Consider the following 26525-nt stretch of genomic DNA (forward strand, 5'->3'; position numbering starts at 1 on the left):
TGCTCTACAGTAGAACCTTGTTGTTTATCCATCCTATATATAATAGCTTACATCAGCTAACCTCAACCTCCCAGGTAGATGACTTTTTTAGCATCGGGCATCAGTTTCACATAGTAGTGGAAATAAGAACAGCAGCTAGGATTTACAGAAGAGTTACTATGTAGCAGGTACTACACAGGACAGCTACCACGGTCATATACTATCTTATTTAATGTGGATGAAACTGTGAATTAAGACATATTGGCCTCACTTATAAATGAAGAAATTGAGACTTGCTGTAGGAAAGACACTTCCAAGGCCTAACTAGTTAGTGGCTCCAAAGCCCAGATTCAGTCAAGGCTTCCTCACTTCTTCAGCCTTTCCCAGGGTCTCATCTGTGCTGTGGGTTGTACGGTCTCACGCTAGCTGATTTCAACTCTGCTCATAACAGCAGTAACCCTTGTATCTTCTCCCCCTTTATGAACTTCTCTCCTGAGCTGCATCATAGCTGGGGAGATAAGAAAGCAGCTTTGGAAGTCAAGCTACACGGGTACAAAGCTTGGCTCTCCATTTATTAAGTATCTGTGTGACCTTGGGCCAATCAACCTCTCTAGGTTTGTTTGTTTTTTCATCTGTAAAATGGGGGTGAAATGATTACACTTACCCCTTAGATCACTGCTATTGGGCGACTATGTAAGAAAATGCACATAAAGGGCTTAACACACTGTGTGAACAAAGGCCATTCTCAACAAATATTAGTTATTATCATTATTTCCAACTTACTATGGGCCTGACCACCTAAAGGACCCCTTCGTCCACTAACTCCACCCCCAGGCCTGCATACTGGTCACAAACACAGGCTTTGCGGTCAGACCGCCTGGGCTAGGTCTGGGCTGGGCTTAAGAATCTGCATTTTAAAAAAGTACTGCCAGAGGACTAGGACATGGTGCATCTAGGAATCATACGTTGAGAAATGCTTTTCTTTTTGGAGCCCATAAAAATGCAACCATCCCACTCCTTGGCATATATCTGGAGAAAACTCTTATTCGAAAAGGTACATGCACCCCAATGTTCATAGCAGCACTATTCACAATAGCCAAGACATGGAAGCAATCTAAATGTCCATCGACAGGTGAATGGATAAAGATGTGGTATATATATATATATATATATATATATATATATATATATATATATAATGGAATGTTACTCAGCCATAAAAAAGAATGAAATATTGCCATTTGCAGCAACATGAATGCACCTAGGGATTATCATACTAAGTGAAGTAAGTCAGACAGAGAAAGACAAATACCATAAAATATCACTTATATGTGGAATCTAAAATATGACTCAAGTGAATTTATTTATAAAACAGAAACAGACTCACAGACATAGAAAACAAACTTATGGTTACCAAAAGGGAAGGGGGTGGAGGAGGGATAAACTGAGAGTCTGGGATTAGCAGATGCAAACTACTATATATAAAATAGATAAACAACAAGGCCCTACTGTATAGTCCAGGGAACTATATTCAATCTCCTGTAATAAATCATAATGGTAAGGAGTATGAAAAGGAATATATATATATATAACTGAATCACTTTGCTGTACACCAGAAATTAACACAACATTGTAAATCAATTACACTTCAATTAAAAAATGCAACCTTGGGCTTCCCTGGTGGCGCAGTGGTTGAGAGTCCGCCTGCCGATTCAGGGGACACGGGTTCGTGCCCCGGTCAGGGAAGATCCCACATGCCGCGGAACGGCTGGGCCCGTGAGCCATGGCCACTGAGCCTGCGCATCCGGAGCCTGTGCTCCCCAACGGGAGAGGCCACAACAGTGAGAGGCCCGTGTACCGAAAAAAAAAAATGCAACCTTGTCCACAAAGATTATTTTATGTAACGTGTTCCTCTTCCTCTTCAGGACATTAAGCATCTCGTTGCTAATAACTGTATCTTCTCTGCCTTGTCTGCTGGGAAGCTCAGCACTGCATGTGTGGGCCAACATCTGCAAAGGTCCAGAACTATGCTTGCGCATTTTGGTCTGTTACATTTAACTCAGGCTTTAGTTCCCTTTTGTGTTTTTCCTCTTCTTTGGCTCACTCTATTGCTATTTTTTCCCTTTTACTATTCTGTGTATTTTGTCAGCCTTCCCAAATCTTCTGGGGGGGTGTTACACAAAGTGTATATAAATAATATACCTATCCTACTCCACACTCCCGGATTCTTTGCAACTTTTATGAAAACATTTGTGCCTTAAGCTGTGATTAGTTCTGTCCATGGTTATCTCTTACATTTACTTGGGCACTAACTGTGTGGACTGAATCTTCTCCACGTCTGCACTTCCCATAGCACAGGAAACGGTACGCTTGATGTGTTGGCATCGTATACACCTGCCACTCACGTTGATGGCTACGTACATGCAAGACCGTGAACTCTGGCCAACTGGCTATACGGTGCTTTGGCTGCCATAAACAGACATTCACTAGAGCTAATGCACGCATTCCAGAGATACAGCTTTTATGAACTTATCCAATTAACTTTAATTGTCACTGATTTGGATGTAATGATTAATGATAATGTTGTTTGCTGCCATATGGATTACCCCCAACACAATAATAAATTATTAGCTTGTAGAGATAAGCGACTTTATATGCAGAAGTAAACAATGTGTACCATATGAACAAAGTCTTGTACAAAATATGTACAAGACTACAACCCATGCTGGCAAACACACTCCCTGTTCAACCTCTGAACTATGGCTTGTTGCAAACTTGCGTGATGCTAAACTTGAGTGCTGGGAAACATTCACCTTGAAAAGCTTTCAACTGTTAGGGGCAGGAAGAAGAGTCTGATGGAATTAAGATGGAATAATGACCAAGAGACCTGAGTAATGTCCAAACCCAGCCTCCAGTCACAACCATTCTGCCCAGGAAGGTCTTTGAGATCAACGGGCCAAAGGACAACAGCCCATGAGAAATCAAGTGACTTTCTCTTAGTAGAATTCGGGGAAGCTGAGCTTGTGCATGAAGCCCAACTGGGAGTCCCTTAACCCTCAAAACCAGCTCCAGTATCTTTTCCTAAACTACCTGCGTGTCCACCAGAATCCAGTAACGAAGTAGATGAGGCACTCAGTTCATTAAAAAGAGTTGATTTATGAAGGTGTGGGGGAACTTAGGGAAAGCAACCAATGATGATGGCTGGGTACCTCGGGGTTAGTCACTGCACGACTCCTCAGCACCTCCGCGTTCCCACCTCACAGCCTTTGTCCTAGCTGTGCCCTCCTCCCAGGATGCCTGGCCCCTCCGCAGCATGTGGTCTCAGCTCAGTGTTGGCTGCTCAGGGAGCTCGCCTGTCTGTCACTTCCCCTCTAGGAAGTAATCGTCATCTCGTGTGAAGGTTGTGTTGAAGCTGAGCTCTTGGAACTCTGAGTATCTATCAGGAGGCAGCATGAAGTCTCGCAGAGTGCGCCTGCCATGAGTTCTCTTCCACCTTGGGCCCAGCTGTAGTTTCACAAGACCTCCAACAGGGGTGAAAATTCCTACTCTTATTATCTGTGTGAGTGTTATCTCATGGATGAGTGAGCTGAGCGAGGAGCAGTGGGAAGGCTCAGCAATAGAATATACAGGATGTATTTATTTGATTGCACGGTGATGTATTGATCTCATGTTAAAACATAAGCTCTCAGACACCAGGCGTATTTTCTTGTTCATGATTTTTATCTCTAGCCCACAGTAGGTGCTCAACAGATCTTTGATGAATGCATGGATTCATAAATGAAGAATCAGTGACAGCTTTTCACATGGAGCCACACAGGGGAACTCATCACTACCTCAACCACAAAAGATGTGGACAAAAAGCCATGGGAGGGACTTCCCTGGTGGTCCAGTGGTTAAGACTCTGTGCTCCCAATGGAGGGGGCCTGGGTTCGATCCCTCGTCAGGGAACTAGATCTCGCATGCTGCAACTAAAAGATCCTGCATGCCGCAACTAAAGATCCCGTGCGCGGCAACAAAGATCCCGGATGCTGCACCTAAGACCTGGCTCAGCCAAATAAATATATTTTTTTAAAAAGTCAACTGAATATAAAACTTAAAAAATGCCGTAGGACATGAGAGGAGTATTAGAAGGCCAGTAGAAGTCGTTATGCGTGCTATAATGCCTGTAGGGGATGCCTGTAGGGGACACATCTCTGATTAGGCTCTCCTAAAGTAGGAGTATACTTCCACATCTTTAAAGATACCCTAGCAGGGAATGGCCAGCTGGAATGCGGTAAAGGGGATTCGAGGCGGGGCTGCGAGAGTGAGAAAAATGGTTTAGACTTCAGATATTCTTTTGAAACATCTGATTTTTTTAAAAGGTACAAGTGATTTTTTAAATTTTTTGAATGTTTTTGGAGTATAGTTGATTTACAATGTTGTGTTAGTTTCAGGTGTACAGCAAAGTGAATCAGTTATACATATACATATAGCCACTCTTTTTTAGATTCTCTTCCCATATAGGTCATTACAGGGTATTGAGTAGAGTTCCCTGTGCTATACAGTAGGTCCTTGTTAGTTACCTATTTAATATATAGTGGTGTGGATATGTCCATCCCAATCTCCCAATTTATCCCTCCCTCCCCTTTCCCCCAGTAACCATAAATTTTGAAACATCTGATGTTACTATCAGGTTACTATCAGATGTTAATCTCATAAACAGGAAATGTTCAGTGAACTTTCTCCAAGGCCTCTGGGCCTTGACTCATGCTGTTCCCCCCTGTACTGGATGCCCTTTTTCTTTCTTAGTGTGATGAACTCTTAGTCCCAGCATCTCAAAGCCAGCTCCTTTGTGAAGCCGTTGCTGTCCTCCCACAGAGCTCATCTCCAACCCTGGTGGCCCCTGTTCTTTTGCACATGCAGCTGGCACAGTGCATTTCAGCTACCAGTGCCTGTCTGTATATCTGTTTATCTGATGGAGCATCCACCCTTTGAGGGATCGGCCCTGCTGCCTTCTTCAGCTTTGTCCATCATCCGAGGACCCGCCCCAAGCCCTGCACAAAGCAGATGCTCAGCAAACACCTGCTGATTGACCTGCTGACGGAGGCCCAGAAAGACGAGGAAATGGGCGAAGGAGGAATGAGTGAGACAGTCAGCAAGTTAGTCAGTGGGACCCGCTTGGAACCTGAAACCAGCAAGTATATGAACAAAAGCATGAGTACAAAAAGGAATAAATCAGGAGGTGCAGGAACGCTCTGAAATCCCCAGTCCCAATCTGTCAGATTTCAGAGCAAATGTACAACGTCTCCTTCACGTCCCATTCTCCTAGCACTGGATACAAAAGGCACAGGAGGGAACAGCCATTCGTGGCTGGTGGAAGATTCCGGGACTTACCCTTTCACCATCTAAGAGCAAATGAGCTCGGAAGATCACGGCATCGTTGATGGGCACCTCTTCGTTCCTGTATAAGATCTGAAAGACTCGGCTGTGCACAGTGCTCTCGTGGACACAGGCTGAGTGCAGGCTGCCGCTGTCTGCAAAACAAGAACCAGTAGCAGCTCATGACTCCCGTCCTGGCCTGGATCTGCGGCCTCCTTGGGGGTCAGTCCAGCTCAAGGAAAACAATGGCCCCAAACTGCATTCCAATTCCCAAAGACCAAAAGCCACAGATGAATGTGATTCCATCACCCAAGATTTATGGTCACTGAATCGGGCTGGCATCTCAGAAAGAACCTTCTTCAGTCCTTTATAAGTCATAGGATCTTGGCTTAATCACTTGCCGTGCAGTGGGCAGTGTTCCTTGGCTGGAAATTAGTACCCGCTAAATTCTTTACCTGCTCACATAACCCCTCCTTCATAAAGCCTTCCATAATCCCCCTCGCCTGAAAATAATGAGAAAAGCAGAGAGATAAAAACAGAAATTGGTCTTCTACAAGGATATCCTAGCATCTACAGAATCTCTCTCTCCTGAAAGTGTTGTTTGCACAGCACATAGGATATGAAGGATGCTCTGTCTTGAGTTTTAGATAAATGTGCTAATTCTAATTACATTAGATATACAGTTTTCTAAGGAACTTGCTCAATCCCATGTCTTCCAGTGCATTCTAACTGTACCCTAATCCCTAAACATTGTCTCAAAGTTAAGTTGAATTTCAGGAAGATAAACCTACCCAAGGAGGTTAAGAGATCTTCCTGCATCCACTGACCAGGGTTACTATGAAGAGAAAATGGGTGAATTCTTCCAAATCACTTAACACACAAACTGCAGAGTTGGAAAAATATAGAAATCTTCTAAAATAAATAATGGTACTGTTTATATAATATAAAGCAAAGATAACTCATTCATAATAATGGCCAAGTGGTATTTCACAGCTTCCAAAGTGCTTTTCAAATGTGTTTCTTTCCTTAATCCTCACAGAAAATTGCTAGGGTAAGTTTTCACCACAGATGAAGAGACCAAGCCTCAAAGAAGAGGAGGGAGGTGTCATGACAGTCGCTATAGGAGAAGGCGTTGTGTGGATTCATCCTCACATCCACCTACTTAACAACTGAGAAAAGACGTCTTGGGTGAATGAATAAAATGCACCCATTTCCTAGCAAAAGACAGGTATGCTATAAAGCTCTACTGAAAAACGGAAATAGTGTGATTGCAAAGGGAAGCAAGAAAATTTTTTAAAAAGCCCAACCAGCAAAGGAAAACAGCTTGAGTGCCCAGTGCAGTGTCCCCAGCTGGCTGGAACAGTCCCTTGGAAACAGGGACAAAGGCTTACTGTCACCTCCCCATGCACAGTGACACTTAACACCTGCATTGTAGCTTCAGAATAGGGAAAAAGAAATGTCAAATCCCAGGTCGTTTCCAAGGCTGTGCAGATGTTCGTGCTCCACTTTGCACTTCATCGTGAAGGAGATAAAATTTCTGGCCTGACACGGCCCTATTTAGACCTGTTGGATTCAAACTGATGTGGCTTTTCAACAGAAGTGATCCTTACGTGCAAATGCCCTCCTGTTTTTATTTGCTGCACCAGCCCTTTTTCTATCACTGTCAAGGCCTGGTTGATCTATAAGCCAGACCGACAATGTGGCAGAGGATGGATGGGGTAAATACTCTGAAGGTCAGAGCAACACTGAGCCGTCTAGGACCTGGAGGGACAGCCAGCAAAACAGTTCAATCACTTGCCTTCTTGGGCAAGTGACTTCACTCCTTGTAACAGCGGCTTTCCACGTGAAAAACGGGCATCTCCACACACTGACCTTCTGGGATCAGCGTAGACAGAAGAGGATAAGATAAATCAAGATCTGAAGATCAAGCATGTCCTAGGCATGCAAAATGCGGTAGGATGACTTTTTCATTGTGTTTCAAGAAAGGTCGTAGCACTTTCTGTTGAATACATTTCCACCGGCTACATACCTATGGGAGATGGAGCTCCTCTGATTTTGAGCAGATTGACAAACTAGATCACAGGACTCAGCAGTATTTACAGAAGATCGTGGCATCCCAAGGTGCCTCATTAAGCCCAGGATAAGGCATTTCTGATGCCCTGTGAGACTTTCTGTGGCATTTTCTCATCACTAGTAAGTAGGGCACAAAACAGGTGCCTCCTTGCAAAGGAAGGTTCACTGATCACAAGACACCCTCTGGGGTTGTGGGCATCACTGGGACAGCGCCTGCCTGCTTTGTTCCCACTGGGATCCTCCCTTCTTCAACAATGACAGCCCACACTTGGACACCTTGCTCATTATCCTGGCTCTCTTCCTGACATGCTGAAGGAAAGCTTCCTTTCTTCCCCTCAGCAAGGCCACTTCCTGAACTTTCTATGACTGGCTCATTTGCAGGACCTTCCTTGGTAGACAGAGGGCGCTCGTTCACACCTTGTTCTCCTCACCCTCTTATGCACCAGGTTCCGGGCACCTAGAGGTGAGGGCAGTGCCTGCTCTCTCTACTCTGAAAGAACTTGCTCATACCTTGGGAGGCTGCCGCTTCCTAGCAGTGGGGTAAAAAGCCACTTTTCTCTTTAGACTGTTTTGTTGTCTTTGTTGTTGAAATCACAAACTCATCTTTTTTTTTTTTTATCCCTTTCTAACTTTACATTGGTGAAAAGAACATGTCTCGGTATATCCCAAGTGTTATTTCAAATATTCTGACACTTTTTTTCCCTTAACGTTATTGGAGTATGGTTGATTTACAATGTTGTGTTAGCTTCAGGTGTATAGCAAAGGGATTCAGTCATATATATATACATACATTCCTTCTTTTTCAGATTCTTTTCCCATATAGTCTATTATAGAACATTGAGTTCCCTGTGCTATACTGTAGGTTCCCACTGGTTATCCACTCTATATATAGTAGTGTGTGTAAATTAATCCCAAGCTCCTAATTTATCCCCCCTCTTTGTTTCCCCTTTGGTAACCATAAGTTACTGAAATCTGTGAGTCTGTTTCTGTTTTGTAAATAAGTTCATTTATATCATTTTTAATTAGATTCCACATATGAGTGATATTATACATTTGTGTTCCCCTGTCTGACTTACTTCACTATTTACAATAGCCAAGTCACAGAAACAACCTAAATGTCCACTGACAGAGGAATGGATAAAGAAGATGTGTGGTATATATATATATATATATATATATATATATATATATATAATGAAATATTACTCAGCCATTAAAAAAGAATGAAACGATGCTATTTACAGCAACATGGATAAACCTCAAGATTATCTTTAGACCGTTTTTACTTATTGTTTGGAGACCAGACCAGGGGTCCAATGAGAAGGTGTCGCTTAGTCTTCCTAAATATCTGTCTTCTTTTGTATGTGTCAGGGTTGATACCATGGATGAGTATCTGAAAGGAGGGTTAGAACCTTGAGGGAAAACAAGTCTGATGGAAAGAAGGTGGGAGGGGCAAGAGAAGGGGATAGAAGGAAGAGGAGGGGAGTAGAAAACAGGGAGCAGAGAGATGAGAGAGAGGACCTCTTCAATGGCTCCCACTGTCCCAACAGTTTAATCTGGAACTGCCAACCAGAAAGCAAGAGTAAAAATCTTTTAGGTTCTGCTGTTTCTTTCCCCCTAAATGAGTGATACCGATACTTTGCATATCTTATGTGCCTCTAAATGCTTACAACTCAAGTTACCTGCCCTCTGCTGAGAGCCCCCTCCAGCCCCAGGGGGCTCTGTGAGCACAGATTACAAAGCACAGGTGCTGCTTATCTGACATGGACCCTCTACCCCAGAGTCCAAGCCAGGGAGCTCTCATGGGCATTGACTTGTAGACTGAATCTCACTCCCACTCTGGGAACATGGTCATGGCTCTGCCAGTACAAAGGAGCTCCGCAGAGAATCAGGTTTGTGCTAAGCAGTCAGAACTCTGGGGGACCCCTTCCAGCCCTGCAGGCCTGAGGACAGCTGGGTGAGGTCTGGGCTATTTGAAAACAAAGATTCTAAGAAGCTATTACAGCATTGCTTCGAACCCAGGCCACATTCATATGGGAGAAACTTCCGAAACATGAGAGTTCATGGAAGTTGAAAAAGCCAAGTCAGACTATGAGCAACTCAAGGTCAGAACCTTGGAGTTTATATGGTTTAGAACAGGATCTCCTCAGCAAAGCAAAAATAGGGGTCCTAGACTTGCCCCACTACTTTCTTGCTATGTGGCCTTGGGCAGGACAGTAAATAGGAGCTTAAGTGAAGCAAGAGTCACGCCCAGCTTATTTTACGTGATGAATGTCAGACTCAGATGAGATGAGAACTAAAGAGGTGTATGTATAACTGTGAAATTCTCAAAACCCAAGCAGATTCCCTGGTAAGACGAAGATGATAATGATGATGACTCTTTACACTAGATAACTGTCTGGCTATTTCTAGGAAGAGGAAGGACAGAAAGTCATCTTGAAGCCATGGTTTATTGTTTCTAACTGTTTCAAAGAGTAGGCAGAAGACAAAAGCCACCTGAAGCAGGTGTTCACTGCTTTTCCAGAGAATGAGCAGAATGACCTTCAGTATCACATAAGCTTTGTCAGATCGGTAAGGCCACTGCACACTCACTGCCAGGGCAGAGAGGTGTGGCATGGCCTTCTGTGATTCCATCAAGGCGGCTACCTTTCCTGGAGACCCTATCACAGGAGTACAAGTGGAACAGTCTGCTTCGAGAGAGGAGGAAATTCTGGGAGCAAAGAGACCAAGATCTCGATGACTTTTTCTGGAGTTTGGAAGTTGAGGAGGTCTGTTACACTGGGACAGACTTCTCCTGATGTAGGAGGTATTAACACACTGTGTGGATCAGGCATGGAAAACTTGTTCCTGGAAGTAGAAGGACTTTGAAGAAAGCTGGGGCCTGAAATGATGACTGTGGATGTTGCCCACGGGCAAGGGGTTTGTAAGCAGAAGGCTGGTTTTGTTACATGGTGACCTGAAAAGCTCTGTGGACCCATCTATCCTGGCACAAAGGCTGTGCTTTGTAGAGCAATGGCATTGGGGTTCCGAGGCTTGTGCCCACGAGGTCTGTAGGGATGCTTGTAGAAGCAAGTTCACCATTGAGAGGACGAGCCTTCTCAGAACTCTAGAGAATCACCTTTAACAGAGCACCAGCATGGCCACAAGAAGCCCAGAGCAAGAGACCAAGAAACCCAGTTTTCTCCTAGCCTGGCATTCAGAAAAGGACCCTGGTCCACTGTGGAATCTCAGAGCTTCTTGGACAATATGAGACGGGGGAGGCACGCTGGCACGTCTGCCAACAGGGCATTTAGAGACACAAGCCCGTTTGTGGAATATCCAAAGAGTTGTGAACATACTGGCACCTTCAATTTTTGAAGTGCATCAGATGGATGATACATCAATAAAGGGCTGCATTTTAGTTGTCATTTTTATTGCCATTTGAAAGAAAGCAAATGTTTTTCTTACTTGCTACTTGACCCTTCTGTACATGGAATATTGAATATTTTGTTTTAGTGCCCATAGAGATGAGTGTAAGCCTTAACCATATCTCCAGATTAATATGTTTCTATGGGTTTTGCTATAAAATATATTAATTAATTCATTAAATTCTTATGAATCACCTACTAGGCATCAAGTCATAGGCAAAAAAAAAAAAAAAACAGATTCAGTAATCAACAATCATAGGGTTCCTTCATAGAGAACAGACCTGTGGTTGCTAAGGGGGAGGGGGAGTGGGGAAGGGATGGAGTGGGGGTTTGCGACTGGCAGATGCAAACTATTGTATATAGAATGGATAAACAACAAGATGGCTAAACAATAAGGTCCTACTGTATGGCACAGGGAACTATATTCAATACCCTGTGATAAACCATCATGGAAAAGAATACGAAAAAGAATGTATGTATGTATGTATGTATGTATGTATGTATATATAGATACACACACACACACACACACATAAACTGAATCACTTTGCTGTACAGCAGAAATTAATACAACATTGTAAATCAACTATACTTCAATAAAACAAAGTAAATGAAAACAAAACAAAACAAAACAAAAACAATCATAGGGTTCCTTGTGGGGTGTTCCTGTCTGGAACATCTATCCATGGAGTAGGGATGAGTAGTCCCTTAATTGTTCACCTCCACAGACTTCTCCTTGTCTGAACGAATTTCTCAGCTTTCCAGATACATTGCATTATTTAAAACATCTTATATAGGCTACTTTAAAACAGTTTTGATTGAGGGAGCAAATTATGTACAACAAACTGGGTTCGGGCACAGATGTTGTTACTTCTAACTCTATGGCTTGAAAAAGTCACTTCTCTGTAAGATGCAACATACTCGAAACCGTTTTGCTCATTTCACGTTGCTCTACAAAAGTTAGCCTGAGATTGGTTGGTCTGAGTTCCAGGCACTTTATATTCCTTATCTCACTTGACCTTGGGTATGAAAGTCTTCATTCCCCTCATGAGGGAACTCAGGATCATTGGGTTAAGTTACATCCTCAGCAGCAAATGTGTCAATAGTAGATGGTAGAATGGTGGCTCCAAATCACGTGCTTCTTTCCATTCTTTCATCTCTGAGTTTGTTTACTCATTTATTATTTAACGAAACGACCCCACAGACAACGTTAGGCATAATACCAGTCACTGGTGATGGTACAGCAGGAATAAGGGCTAGCCTGCAATGTTTAGTGCAATACTTCCCAACGATTTCTCTCCTCACTGCACTCACGTTACTCCATCACTTCTGTTTCACGGGAAAAGAACGGAAGTCCTAGCATGATGGAACAGCAGGCCTTGTGTATTATACTCACTCAGATATGCACTGAATAATCAATTAATTAGCTATTAATGAAGGCAGGGATACAAAGGGATGATTTTTGGAAGGTTCCCTATGTTGGGGGAAGCTCCAGTTCCCAGGACGTCTGACTCCTATCTTAGTCTGCAAGAAAACTCGAGTTACAAAGCAGAGGCCGTGGCCTGGCAGAAATTCATACTTGCAGAAGGAGGGCAACTAAACCAAAGAATACAGGGAAGAAAAAAATACCCTTTAAATTCCTGAAAATGAACAAGGGCTGCTGATGTAATTTAGCCGTGAGCATCCTCCCATCCACACTGAGTGGCCTTAATTACTTAATTATAAACCCTTTTCACCTATTAGAATGAGCCCAGTCAGGCTAGCACTTGATAACACTTTATTAGCCAATAATGTGCACTGCTATGTAATTTCTAAAGTAAAAGGCCAGAGGGCCGCCTCTAACACACTCCAGTCGCCCAAGACTTCCCCTGTTGGGCTTCCTTCCGATCGGTCCTAACCCCTGTGCAGTCTCAGGTGTTTCCATTTGTGTTCTAATTACAGAGTCCAGTCCATGGCCTTGCCCCTCATGCTTTTTTAACGACAAGAAATGGATTGGAGTTCAAAGACATGGATTTCCTCAGGACTCTGCCATTTGTACACCGCGCACCTGTGAACAAGGAACTTACCTGGTCTGAACCTCGGTTTCTGCCCCTGTGACCTGGGGATGGGAGTTCAAGGGTTGGGAGGGTTGAATGAGATGACCTAGGAGTGTACCAGGCACAGAGTCTAACATTTAACAGGTGGTCTCGGAGAAATGGCAGTGAATATACTGCTGGATGGAGAGGAACGTGCAGCTGATGTGATGATGAAACGTTATCCACAGTGGAATTCTAGCAGCTGCTAGCAGAACTCTCGAGGGAGGTGGAAAGGGAATCCTCAATTGTTTCTTGATCCTGGGAAGACAGCAGGCTTGGCACAGGGCAGTGGGCACTGCCTGGAAAGACAGAGTTTCAGGAATCTCCCTGTTTATAGCTGGGGGTCTTTCAGTGAGATGTTAACTCTCCCAGGCTTAGTTTGTTCACAGACGAAAATGGCAATAATGATTTGACTCAGCAGGGTGGCAAGAAGAAGATTCTTTATTTCTTTGTTTGTTTTTTTTGGTTTGTTTGTTTTTCTTTTTTACATTGTATATCTTAATTTTATTTTTCTAACATCTTTATTGGAGTATAATTGCTTTGCAATGGTGTGTTAGTTTCTGCTGTATAACAAAGTGAACCACCTATACATATACATACATCCCCATATCTCTTCCCTCTTACGTCTCCCTCCCCCCTCCCTATCCCACCCCTCTAGGTGGTCACAAAGCACCGAGCTGATCTCCCTGTGCTATGCGGCTGCTTCCCACTAGCTATCTATTTTACATTTGGCAGTGTATATATGTCCATGCCACTCTCTCACTTCGTCCCAGCTTCCCCTTCCCCCTCCCCACCTGCCTGCTGATGGAAAGTAGCTACGTTCATGGTTTCCCTCTCCTCTCCCTGCTCCCCCTGGGATGGCTCCTCCTGCCCTTCCCACCTCTGTGTTGGAGACCTCCATCTATGTCTCGCTGTTTCCAAGACTTTATACACCACTCACAAGCTGAGAACCCCCAAATGCCTGACTCCAGCTGCACCTTTCTCCTGAGTGGACCTGATCCCCCGCCCTCTCAACATTACTCCTTTGACATCAAATCCACACCATAAACTTACATACCCAATATAGAACCTTTGGTTGTGTCCCTCCCCCAATCTCTCTCTTTTTTTTTTAATCGAGTACTTCTTGTTATTTTATTATTGGTAAATAATGGAAGAAAAAATGGTCCTCATTTTTATATCATTTTTTTTTACATTATCATTCTTAAAGTACTCTTTCTTTTTTGGCTAATTTTGTTGTTGTTCAGTCTCCTGTTGCTTTTAGGTATTATAAAAATTTTTTAACATCCTTATTGGAGTATAATTGCTTTACAATGGTGTGTTAGTTTCTGCTTTACAACATAGATTCTGCTTTATAACAAAGTGAATCAAAAACATGGAACGCTTCACGAATTTGCGGTCATCCTTGCGCAAGGGCCATGCTGACGTCGTTCCAATTTTAGCATATGTGCTGCCGAAGCAAGCACCCTCCCCCAATCTCTCAAACACAAAGAGTAAAATACTTCCTGGTCATCTCTGGTGTTGTTTTTTTTTTTTTTGCAGTACACGGGCCTCTCACTGTTGTGGCCTCTCCCCTTGCAGAGCACAGGCTCCGTACGCACAGGCTCAGCGGGCATGGCTCACGGGCCCGGCCGCTCCGCGGCACACGGGATCCTCCTGGACCGGGGCACAAACCCGCGCCCCCCACAGCGGCAGGCGGATCCCCAACCACTGCGCCACCAGGGAAGCCCCTTCCTGGTCATCTTTGATTCCTCTTTCTCCCTTACCCTCTCACCCAATCCCCCATAAATCCTGTGGGTTTACATTCAAAATGCGGTTCTGATGAATCCCTTCTGGGTCACTTCATAATCTTCTCTCAATAGAGAATATGGAAAACTTTATTTCTACTTCTACTATTACTACTCTTTAGTCTATTCATATAAAATATAAACCAGGGCCTCCCTGGTGGCGCAGTGGTTGAGAGTCCGCCTGCCGATGCAGGGGATACGGGTTCGTGCCCCGGTCTGGGAGGATCCCATATGCCGCGGAGCGGCTGGGCCCGTGAGCCATGGCCGCTGGGCCTGCGCATCCGGAGCCTGTGCTCCGCAACGGGAGAGGCCACAACAGTGAGAGGCCCGCATACCGCAAAAAGAAAAAAAAAAAAAAAAAAATATATATATAAACCAGACTTCATCACCGCCCTCCCCCCATTGCATTTAGAATAAAATCTAAATTACCTACTATGGTTGAATTGGCCTTAAATGACCAGTTTGGAAGCTGTAGTCCAGGTGAGGGTTTAGCACAGAGCCAGGTCTTTTCCTGAAGTCTAGGTCAGGCAAATATTTATCAAACGCATGACTGACCAAGGCTCCAAGTGGTCCGATCACTGAGAATTTGGCAACAGTGTTTAATAAACATCTGTGGAAGTGAACTGAATCTGGGCTCAAGCAGCTTGCTGCTCAGGGATCTGTTTGCTGCTATGTCCTCAAGATGACCCGGAATCCACACCTATCCTGTTCCCTTACAAACAGCCAGTGCTAAGTATGCCTGAAACATACAGCCTGGGGTTTTCTGAGAGGGGTATAACCAAGGCTCCACCTTCTAATTCTGAAACCCATTCTGTTAAAAAGTTATCAGACCCAGCAAATGGGAGGCAGAGAGCCCTGTTTATGTGATTCAGACTTTCCCGAGCCATCTGCCTCGGCCATATGCTTCCCAAGGAGAACTAAGTATAGCACAATTGCAGCTAATCAAATCTTTGTAAGAGCTGCAGCATCCCCACCCAGTCATGGGCCTGGCATGTTCCAAGGAGCACAGAGCCCTTCTGCAGCCCAAGGTGACCTTGGCCTTAACGGGAGACCACAGAATGTAGGCGGCAGTTGTGACTTGCTAGGAAATTATCAGGGAGTGCCGAGAGGCACTGCTGAGTAGGTAAGAACAGGCGGTCACTCTGCCTTTCTCTTCCACAGAGATGGAAGTCCCCTCCAGAAGATCAGCCCCATGGTCACGGCTGAGCCAAGACTGACCAGTCCAGAGACAGAGCTGCGCCCCAGGCCCCAACTCTCCCCAAGAGCTGAACCCACCACTGTCCCCTCCCCAAGCCGTGAATGAGTGGAGCTGCCTCCAGTCAAGGCCATTCTCCCCTGGACTCTCCTCCAATGCCTCACCTTCCTCTATTACACCCCTGTCTGTTAGGACACATACCCCAAATGGTTAGCACAGGCACCAACCAATCAGAATGCGTACCAGGCACAGTGATGACCAGTGTCCTGGAGGCCATCTGCTGCGCCAGGCACAAATCCTTTATTTATGGACTACAGGGAATGCGAGGGTTTGGGAGAGGGACCAGGCTAACTGGCCAGTGGAGGGGCAGCTTAGGCATCTGAGGGCAGTGGCTACCCTGACAACCGCCCCTACCAGATGCATTGGCTGAACATCGCCCCTCATTAAAATGAACATGGTTTCTCCAAACCATGGGCAGGGCAGCCCAGCCTCTCTGCTGAGACCTGTCCCTGCAGCTAGAGGGGTTATATTTTTGCCCCTCAGAAGTCCCATGCTTTCATCTCACTCCTTCTCCCTCTAAACTCAGTGTCAGCCCAGAGGAACCTAAGCGCCTGTCCTCCAGGACATGGGTGGCCTTGCAGCCGCTACTTCCCCCTTCCCTGCATCAGCATCTTGTCCTTCTGCTGTGCATCTGCAACAAGTGCCACAGGAGCATCTATGCGTGGACGTGGAAATTACCCCAGGGCCAGCTCTCCTCTCTCTAACGCAAACCATCTCCATCGCTAGATACCCCCAGGCTCTCAAAGTTGGTCTGCATGCCTTAGAGTCCTGGACTCTGATGGGTCACCCTGACTCAGACCTGGCAGCGGCTGAACCTAGTAATTGACCTCCAACTTCCCACACAGCAAATGCAGGACACAAGGGTGTCTACCCCATGCCCTGACCCAACTCTGAGATATTCCTTGATCTGAACTTCTTAGCTCCAGCCTACAACGGGACCAGTCTCAGCACAGCTGGAGTGTTTGGCAAGCACCCACTCATGTGGTGCTGACACTGCAGGCAGTAGGACCCTGAGGAACTGAGCTAGGATCTGCTCCGCCCCCACCCCGTCCCCCCCTTCTTCCTGGCCCACTTCACTCTCCCCTCCAGCAGCTTTCTCTGACCGTCGCAGCCTAGAGGGAATGCGGATCCTACATGTTCACTCAGCATTCAGAAGATGCTCCATTTCTGACTGTACCCCCTCAACACGCTTACACCCCATTCATCAAAAATATTGAGAATTCCAGGGTCCGTGATGGATCTGCGGACATGAGACAGTCCCTGTTCTTGAAGAAGGCCGTTATCATTCTCTTCCCATGAATAAATGTCATGATTTCCCCCAATAGTTTCACCTTTTGAATCGTGCACTTATAACCCATCACAGGTGATCACTGGGTGTTTGGTCAATTACAGAGATATGGCAAGATGGCGTGAGGAACGTCAGAGAACTTTTTAGACCACTGGGACTTGGTGGGGAGGGGCACTGCTAAGAGGTCTGGGTTAGTGCCTCGATTTCTCCCTATCACAAGGACGTGATGTTCCTTTCATCACTTTGCTTTCTGTAAAATGCAGCTATAATCTCTAATTATGGTATGGTCATGAGTACCAACTTAGATCACAGGAAGCAACGTCTATGGTTCGCTAAAATGAACACTACTTTTCAATGTTCTAACTACTTTCTTAATTATTTTCGGGGGAGGAAGTTACTGGCTGATAGTGACTTCTACCATGTCAAATACAAGTTTATTTCTGATTAGAAATAAAAGCTAATAAAGCTAATATAAATTATGTTATTGATAATTTTCAGACGTCCTAGCACAGTGCTTGCTCAAAGTCGGTAATCTATACATACTGTTTGAATATTGTTTCCTATGGCCTTTTTCCCACTAAGCTTTCTTCTTCTCAGTCATCATAGACCCTGCTGGTTTTGTTCCTTCTTCAGACACTCTCTCAATGCCCCAGGCAGAGATCATTGCTCTCTCCTCTGACCCCAGAGCAGTTTGCAGCAGCTGACTTAGAACACCTGTTGTGTGCAGTTAAGTTCTGTGTGACTCTCCTCTGAGCCTGTGGAATACATCCCTCACCACTGCATTCTTAGCTTCTAGCAAGGAGCCTGGCGTAAAAGAACACAATTAATATTTTTTTTAATGAATGGATAGCCTCATCCTCATCTCAGAAACCTGTGTCTCCTTGCAAATGTCACCTCCTCATGGAGATTTTCCCATTCATTGTAGTTACAAGTAGCCCAGGCTCTGAAATCAGCTCTGCATTCAAGTCCAGACTCTCCATTCACGTGTAATTTTTTTTTACATTTTTTCATTTAGTCTTCTTAAAAAAAATTATTGAAGTATAGTATATAGTATATACTCCATTATAGGTTATTACAAGATAATGGGTATAATTCCTTTGTTTTTTTTAAATTTAGTTATTTTATTATTTTTGGCTGCGTTGAGTCTTTGTTGCTGCGTGCGGGAGGCATGTGGGATCTTCCTGGACCAGGACTCGAACCCGTGTCCCCTGCATTGGCAGGCGGATTCTTAACCACTGCACCACCAGGGAAGCCCAATTCCTTTGTTTTATACAGCATAGTTTTGTTACTTATCTATTTATATAAAATAGGTTGTTAATCCCATACCCCTATCTTGCCCCTTCACCTTCTCTCTCCCCTCTGGTAACTATGAGTTTATTTTCTATACCTGTGAATCTGTTTCTGTTTCGCTATATACATTTGTTTGTATTTTTTTTTAGAGTCCACATACAAGTGATAATAGTACAGTATTTGCCTCTAACTAATTTCACTAAGCATAATATTTTCTAGGTTCATCCACATTGCTGCAAATGGCAGAATTTCATTCTTTTTATGGCCGACTAATATTCCATTATATATATATATATATATATATATCACATCTTCTTCATCCATTCCTCTGTCCATGGACACTTGGGCTGCTGCCATGTCTTGGCTATTGTAAATAGTGCTGCTATGAACATTAGGGTGCGTGCATCTTTTCAAATTAGCGGTTTTGATTTTTCCACTTGCAAATTACTTATGCTTTTTGAGCCTAATGTCCTTCATGTGTAAACTAACCATAAAAACCTCTTCTTCTAAAGCGTTATCGTGAAAGTTAGATAAGACAGTGATTGGTGTCATTATTTTTATTAACAGTGCGTTTTATCCATGTTCACACCTTTGTTGTGTGTATTCCACCTTCTACTTTATTCAACTTGGAATCACCTTATCCTCACCCACATGCACGCCCCCCCCCATCGTTCTACAAGCTACTTGAAAGCACAGACAATAGGATGGTCATTTGAGTGTCTTCCCTGTGACCTAGGTGAGTGCTTTGAATAAACCAGGTGCTCAATAAGACTCTGGCAAAGTAATAGGTAGAGGATTAGCCTGGTTATCTCCAAAGGTAGACTGAATCCTCATTGAGGAAGACAAATTTTCCTTTTTCATCTGAGCCACTATCCTAAGTCTGAGAATCCACACATCCATGTGGGGACTACTAGCTAAAAGGAAATCACATAGTTCTGTAAACCCATTTCACAGATAGGAACTGGGAGGCTCAAGAAGATGGAGAATCCAGCCCAAGGGCAGAACTAGCAGTGGAACCTAGAATCCAGCCCAGGGCTCTTCCTCCTGCCCCTCAACGCCCTCCCTTGGTGCTCACTGGGGCACTGAAGGACTGTTTGCAAGGCTGTTTCAATGCCTTTGTGTCCGGGCAAATTCTATAAACAGCATCTGAAAGTCGCAGCAGCACCTGCCTGGGTGTCAGCCAAGGCTTGGCCAGTGGGCTCCAAAATCAATGCACACCTAGGTCTGTGTCCTCAGAATCAATTATTGCAGATTTAGATTCAATTACCAGATGGTCTCTTCTCTCAGGCTCATTTTTCTGCACGTCTCCACTTTGGCACAGAGGTGATCGTGAAAACTTGCTGATGTGCACCACAGCCGCCATCACCCACCTGGCATGAGCTGGGGGCAGGAGATGGGGGCAGCTCTCCTTTTGGGCATCCCGGCAGAGTCGGCCTCCCCCACTGCATGCTGGGCTGCCACGGCGTCACATGCTTCGTGATCACACCTCATCTCCTCATTATTTAATGTCTCTTTGAGTGTCCTGGGGTTCAGTCATGTAGTTCATCTCAGCAGCCATATGACTGGGGCTGAGAAAAAGTAAACTTTTAATGACTGTAATGATTTTCCCCTTTTTTAACATCTTTATTGGAGTATAATTGCTTTACAATGGTGTATTAGTTTCTGCTTTATAACAAAGTGAATCAGTTATACATATACATGTTCCCATATCCCCTCCCTCTTGCATCTCCCTGCGTTCCATTCTTTATTTTACGTAATTAACTTCTTCTAAACTAGATCCTTCCCAATGGCTTTATTTTAACATCTTTATTGGAGTATAATTGCTTTACAATGGTGTGTTAGTTTCTGCTGTATAACAAAGTGAATCAGCTATACATATACATACATCCCCATACCTCCTCCCTCCTAGGTCTCTCTCCCACCCTCCCTATCCCACCCCTCTAGGTGGTCACAAAGCACCGAGCTGATCTCCCTGTGCTATGCGGCTGCTTCCCACTAGCTATCTATTTTACATTTGGTAGTGTATAGATGTCCGTGCCACTCTCTCACTTCATCCCAGCTTCCGCTTCTGCTTCCCCTCCCCCCTCCCCATGTCCTCAAGTCCATTCTCTACGTCTGCATCTTTATTCCTGTCCTGCCCCTAGGTTCTTCAGAAACTTTTTTTTTTTTTAGATTCCATATATATCCAATGGCTTTTAAGCGAAGTCAACTTTCTCTCATTAGAATTAAAATACATACATACAAAAGCCAAAACTCTCAGCCCTCCTGGCTATCACTCTCTCTCCCTCCTTGCCCGAGCAGTGATGCTTACCCAAAGAATGCCTCTACTGGCTGTCTCCATTTCTTCATCATTTTACTCACGCTTCAGTGCCCCCAAAATCTAGTTTCTGGACCCTTATCACCACCCAAAGAGCTCCTATCAAGGTGATGAATGTGCTAGCTGTCACTAAGATGTCCAGGAAAGTTTTAATGCACGTTGTACTTGAATTCTCAGAAACTTTCTGCAATGTCGGTCAATGCTTCCTCCTTGAACTATCCCCTTCCCGTGGCCTCTGTGAAATCAAGTTCCACCAGTTTCCTCTTGACTCTAGGGTAGCTTTCGTCTGCCTCCTTATCAAAGTCACCTCCCTGCTGCCTTCAGTGTCACTCCCCACCTCCCTTACAACAGTTTGTTTTACTTAAGTTACTACTGGAGTCATATTGACTGTATTCTCTTCCAACCAGAATGTAAGCCCTATGAGAGCACTAAATTGGCCTGTTTTATGCATTCTCCAAGTCCTGTACATAAAACGGAATGCACTACTTAGCCAGTCAATGAAATCCATGTGTCTAACCCAGACTTCTCCTCTACGTTCAAGACCTTGAAGTCCAGTCGCCTACTTGAGATATTCTGTTTGGATTTTCAAAGGCAGCACATAGTTAACATGTTTCAAACCACCACTAGAGGGAGAGAAAAAAGCTAAGATGCTGGTTTCTCTTCGAACATTCCTTATTTGAGTAAATGGCTCTATGAACCACCTTGTCGTGTAAACCAGAAATCTGGGAGTCACTGTCTCCCTCCACCTTCTGGTGTGATCTCTCATCTCTCCATCTCAACCACCAACCAACCTGCCCGTGCTCACCTGGCTTCTCATCTGGGTGGCTCAATGGCCTTCGTTCTGCTCAACCTTGCTTCTGGTCTGTCTCTCTACAACATTTCCAAGGAAGCATATTTTCAGTACACAAATAGAATCAAGCTGCTGCCCTGCTCAGACTCTTTCAGTAGCTTTCCATTCCTTTTAGGATACAGGAAACACTTTTTTGCCCTAATACAGTCCTCAGACCCAATTTGTCCCTGTTTATCCTCATCTCGTTCCAGGCTCCCTTGATCACTCTTCCACAGCCACAGTGGCCTGTTGTCCCCATTTGTCACTGCATCACCTTGGCCCGTGCCGACTCCTTCTGCCTGGAGTGGCCCTTCCCTTCCCTGTGGATCATGCCAACTTCTGCTCACCCATCTCTTTCCCCAGAGAATGTTCTCTCATCGCCCTAAATCTTGTCAAACCCATGATTACAAGCCCTCATAACACAAGGCATCTCTCTGAGTACTGTGATATTAGTTCGTGTAAAAATGACTTTGACTGTTTGAATAATCTCCTACGTTAGACCAAGTCTTCTGTGAAAGACAGGCTCTTCTTGCTCAAACAGAACTATCTGCTTGATAGAAATTTGCTGAATGTGGAATTTTAAAATATATATATTTAGGTTTGAAATAATGGATAAAGACTCTAACCTACTGACTTTTTGTTTTTGTTTTTTTTTGGCGGTACGTGGGCCTCTCACTGCTGTGGCCTCTCCTGTTGCAGAGCACAGGCTCCGGATGCACAGGCTCAGCGGCCATGGCTCACCGGCCCAGCCGCTCCACGGCATGTGGGATCCTACCAGACCAGGGCACGAACCCGTGTCCCCTGCATCGGCAGGCGGACTCTCAACCACTGTGCCACCAGGGGAGCCCACCCTTACTGACTTTTTAATATCTTTTAAAAAATCATTTCCTTCTCATTTGATCATTACAAAAAATCATCAAACGAGTTATCCACTTGATAAACAAAACTAGCACTGTAACTGTGGCAATGATTCAGAAACACCCAACTCCTTGACTCCACTGATTTATAAACTCTCTGAGACGGTTTCCTCCTTTGAAAATGGAAACTGAGATCCTTTTCTCCAAAGACTGCTATGAGAATTGACAAAATAGTATTTACAAAATACCTAGCACAGTGCCTGGTATATTCATTTGCAATATCAATAGAAATTTATTAGTGCCATTGCTACCAATCCATGAAACTATGGGTCATCCACTGGCACATATTTCAGAAGGCTGAGGCAAAGTGCATCGACTTCAATGAAGATAAACAAGAACGTTCATTTTCAGGAGTCATGGCTTTTATCGCGCTTTAAACTTTAACAATATTGAACCAAACTGCTCTAAACCAAGGCAATCAATACTGGAGAATGCGTGCTCAGGTGAAGCTTTCAAACAGAATTTAGATGAAAGGGAAAGCATCTCTCAGTGAGGTCTGGAAGCGACGTGAAATTCTTGTCATCCACCTACTCACTCTTTCATCCATCCACCAGTCCGTGGACTCCACACCTCAGCACTGAGTGACAAAGCTGTGACAAGCAGGTGTGTGAGTCGTGGCAGTAACGAGTTTCTGTCCTCCTAGGACTTACACTGTGGTAAAGGGGGGAAAAGAAATGCTTGAGGGGCCTCCCTGGTGGCGCAGTGGTTGAGAGTCCGCCTGCCGATGCAGGGGACACGGGTTCGTGCCCCGGTCCGGGAGGATCCCACATGCCGCGGAGCGGCTGGACCCGTGAGCCATGGCCGCTGAGCCTGCGCGTCCGGAGCCTGTGCTCCGCAACGGGAGAGGCCACAACAGTGAGAGGTCCGCGTACCACAAAAGGAAAAAAAAAAAAGAAATGCTCGAGTAATCATTCAGTTATAACGTCATAAATGCTACAAAAAGAGAAACAGAAGGGAATATGGCACACTTAATTTGGGGTGCAGGAAGCGTATGACCTTAAGGTGAAAAGAGGCATCTTATGGGCTATTAAAACTGAAGTTTGACAGTGGCCACAACAGACCCTACAAACCAATGTGAAGGGTTAGACTCAAAAGCAAGGCTCACAAAGGGAGTGGATGGGAACCACGCCTCTGAATTCCTCAGTTCGATTAGAGGAGTGACATGGCGTCAGGTAGAGAGGGAAGAAAGAATCTTAGAGAGAACAAACATACAGATGTTTGGAGAAAGCTGTTGCTATGAAGTCAGTCTCTATGTACACCACCTCCAATGGAGGAGAGAAAAGCGGTGTCACCTCCTCTCATCCAAGCACGGAGGGCCTGCCCAAACAGCTTAATACAGATCCGTCCAGTTTGGGGACCAGAGGACCAGTGCATGTTGGACTCTTCAGAAAGTTAAGGCCACTCCATGCAGCAGGAGAGAGGTTAATGCATTGGGATAAGCGTAGACGTTCAGAATTTGTTGAGGCAAAGGAGACATTATGTATGGACCAGACATGAGATCTGTAGGGAGAGCTGACCTGGTGCCATTTTAAGGCCAGCTCAGGGGAACCACATGTGTGACAAGAAGATCCCGGCAGGGAAAGTCTATGTGAGTGAAACACATCCAATTACAAGATGGAGATCCAGGGCAGGCGGAGCCAGCAGGGAGGTGTGTGGAGCTGCTGATACAGGACCCCTGAGGTCGCACCCCATTAGCAGCATGGAACACTAGCTCACGTGAAAATGGTGAAGCCAAACAGACCCAGATACAAATCCCAATCCCACCATGTTCCTCCCTAAGCCTCAGTTTCCCCAGCTATAACTGGGAATACTGTTGATTATATCCATAGATTGTTGGGAAGAATACATCCCTATTTGTAGGATTGACAGGAAAGCTCAACTTAAGCTGAGAAGCAAAAGCTTTGAAACATCAGACTCCAAAGGTTAGCATGACTTTGTCTAAAACAAAGATAAAGGACAAGCTACAGACTAGGAGAAGATATTTTCTACACGATACATCAGGGAATCATGAGCAAAGCTGTGTTGAGCAGGAGGTAGGAGACAACATTACATCAATAAGGAGCAAAGTATCCAAAAACAGCAGCAAAGGTTGTACATGGGAAACTCATAAAAGGGAAAATAAGAATAGCTCATAAGTGATTAGGGAAAGGCAGACAAAACAAGATACTAGATTTGTGCAGGGAAATATCCTCATGAACTGCTGGTGGAAGTTTGAACTGGAACTTTGAAACGCCTCCTGGCAGTTTTCTTTCATTTAAATCTGCATGCCCGATGGATGCTTCAGCAACAGGGCGTTTTGTCATCTAGAGCAGGTCCTCACACATTCGCACAAGGAGGCATGCACAGCAATGTTGTCTGAACCGTCATTGTGTACAAATGCCCCCCGAACAGTGGTGTGCCAGCACAAGTCTAAAACCTGTCTTCCAAACAGGACTGATCTGTAATGTTTGCTGATTTCCTGGTGCAAACAGTCCTCCACCCCCTCCATGGCCAGTTTCAAGCTACCCACATGAAGTCACCAAACCTGGGAAGAGACGAACACCGTCAACTCTCAGGCGCAGGTGTAAGATGACCACAGCACACCTCGGTCTCCATCTGCATATGTGAACAGACTTTGTCAAAGTAAGGCAAAAACAAAATCTACCCATTATCTCTTGGTGAATAGAACATGAAATGAAATGCAGAGAATGTATACCTGCAAGTTAGCCATGGTTTCGTTGGGGATGGGTGGTGGGGTTTCACATTTGGATAGCGGTCAAAAATACTTGTAGTCTGATTTGTAATGTGCTCAAGGAAAATTTAGTCATAGATCACTTATGTAATCCAATTCATAAAATACTGAAATTGTTAAAATGACAGAATGGTGTTACTTATGCAGCAAATTCATGAGATGGCCAATTAATGTTGATTCCTTTATTATTCTCTCTTCTACCATTAGCTCCCGTGAACCCTGTGGGAAACAAATTAAGTTTGTTCTTTCATCCATTAAATGCACTGTTATTGGGTGCCTACTTGTGCCAAGTGCTGCAGGAGAACATGGACGCGACCAAGACTTACATCAAATTCCCCAACCTGGGGGATTATAATCTTGTTGGTGGAGAAACCTGTGTCTGGCAGGTCCTTACGGAACTAAATCAGTGATTCTTAAAGCAAGGTGGACTATGAGACATCAGACTGTCTACTCTAGTCTTCAAAGACATTTACTTTAAATTAAGAGGAATTAAGGAAATTCTTATTAAACATCTGTATTCATGAGACAGCTGTTCCAAGGGCCAGAAAGTTCAAACTGTCTTCAACACGAAAGAAAACTTCTCAATCCAATAGTAGCTCTAGCTTCAGGTATGGCTTGATTCCTTGGCCAAGGGATGAAACTCAAAACCCTAAATGCCTCTCTGCCTTCTCTTTCTCCACATCCCTTTAACTGTTCAGTGGACATCCCAAGGCTCTTTGTACAATGGGGCCATGGGCACAGCAGTCTCAGAATTATCATCCTAGCACCCCAATAACCAGGAGGCTAGAGAGAGAAGACAGGTCCCTCCTTGGAGGTCCTTGTCCAGGACCCAGGCATATATTGATTGCTTGAGCCCATCAAAGCCAGGCCTGAAGCTGGGAATCAATAGGCCACACCACTGAGAAGATGGAAGAGGGACACTTCCCAAGGACAATTAGGACATTGTCGACAGAAAAAGGGAGTATAGAATCCAAAAAGTCAACTGCTTCAAGAGTGCCACTTACCATGCTAGGAGCTTCATGCTGTTTGAGCCATTTGGTTGAACAACAAAAAAACAGGCCTCTTCTTCCCCAGGGGAAATTAAAACTCAGGAATTTTAAATGAATTTCTGACTCTTCAAACTGCAAATGGAGGGCCTTTTTCATAATGGAGCAAAAACAATCACTTATCGTGAAAATGTTCATTAGATTTCAAGTTCTTAAATTAAAATAGCAGCTTTTCC

At 44.6% G+C, this 26525-nt stretch overlaps 1 protein-coding gene across 1 annotated transcript in view; it reads right to left on the minus strand.

The window, feature by feature from the left end:
• FAM135B (family with sequence similarity 135 member B) overlaps positions 1-26525 on the minus strand; it is a gene marked incomplete at both ends in the record, with an annotated part of 167716 nt that overhangs the window by 88590 nt on the left and 52601 nt on the right. The window contains one exon of the mRNA XM_081258770.1: positions 5353-5492. Coding sequence (XP_081114896.1) covers positions 5353-5492 — 140 coding nt within the window. The remainder of the gene's footprint in view (positions 1-5352; positions 5493-26525) is intronic.

The sequence above is a fragment of the Mesoplodon bidens genome, assembly GCF_964165515.1.
Source record: "Mesoplodon bidens genome assembly, chromosome: 16".
Classification (NCBI taxonomy): Eukaryota; Metazoa; Chordata; class Mammalia; order Artiodactyla; family Ziphiidae; genus Mesoplodon; species Mesoplodon bidens.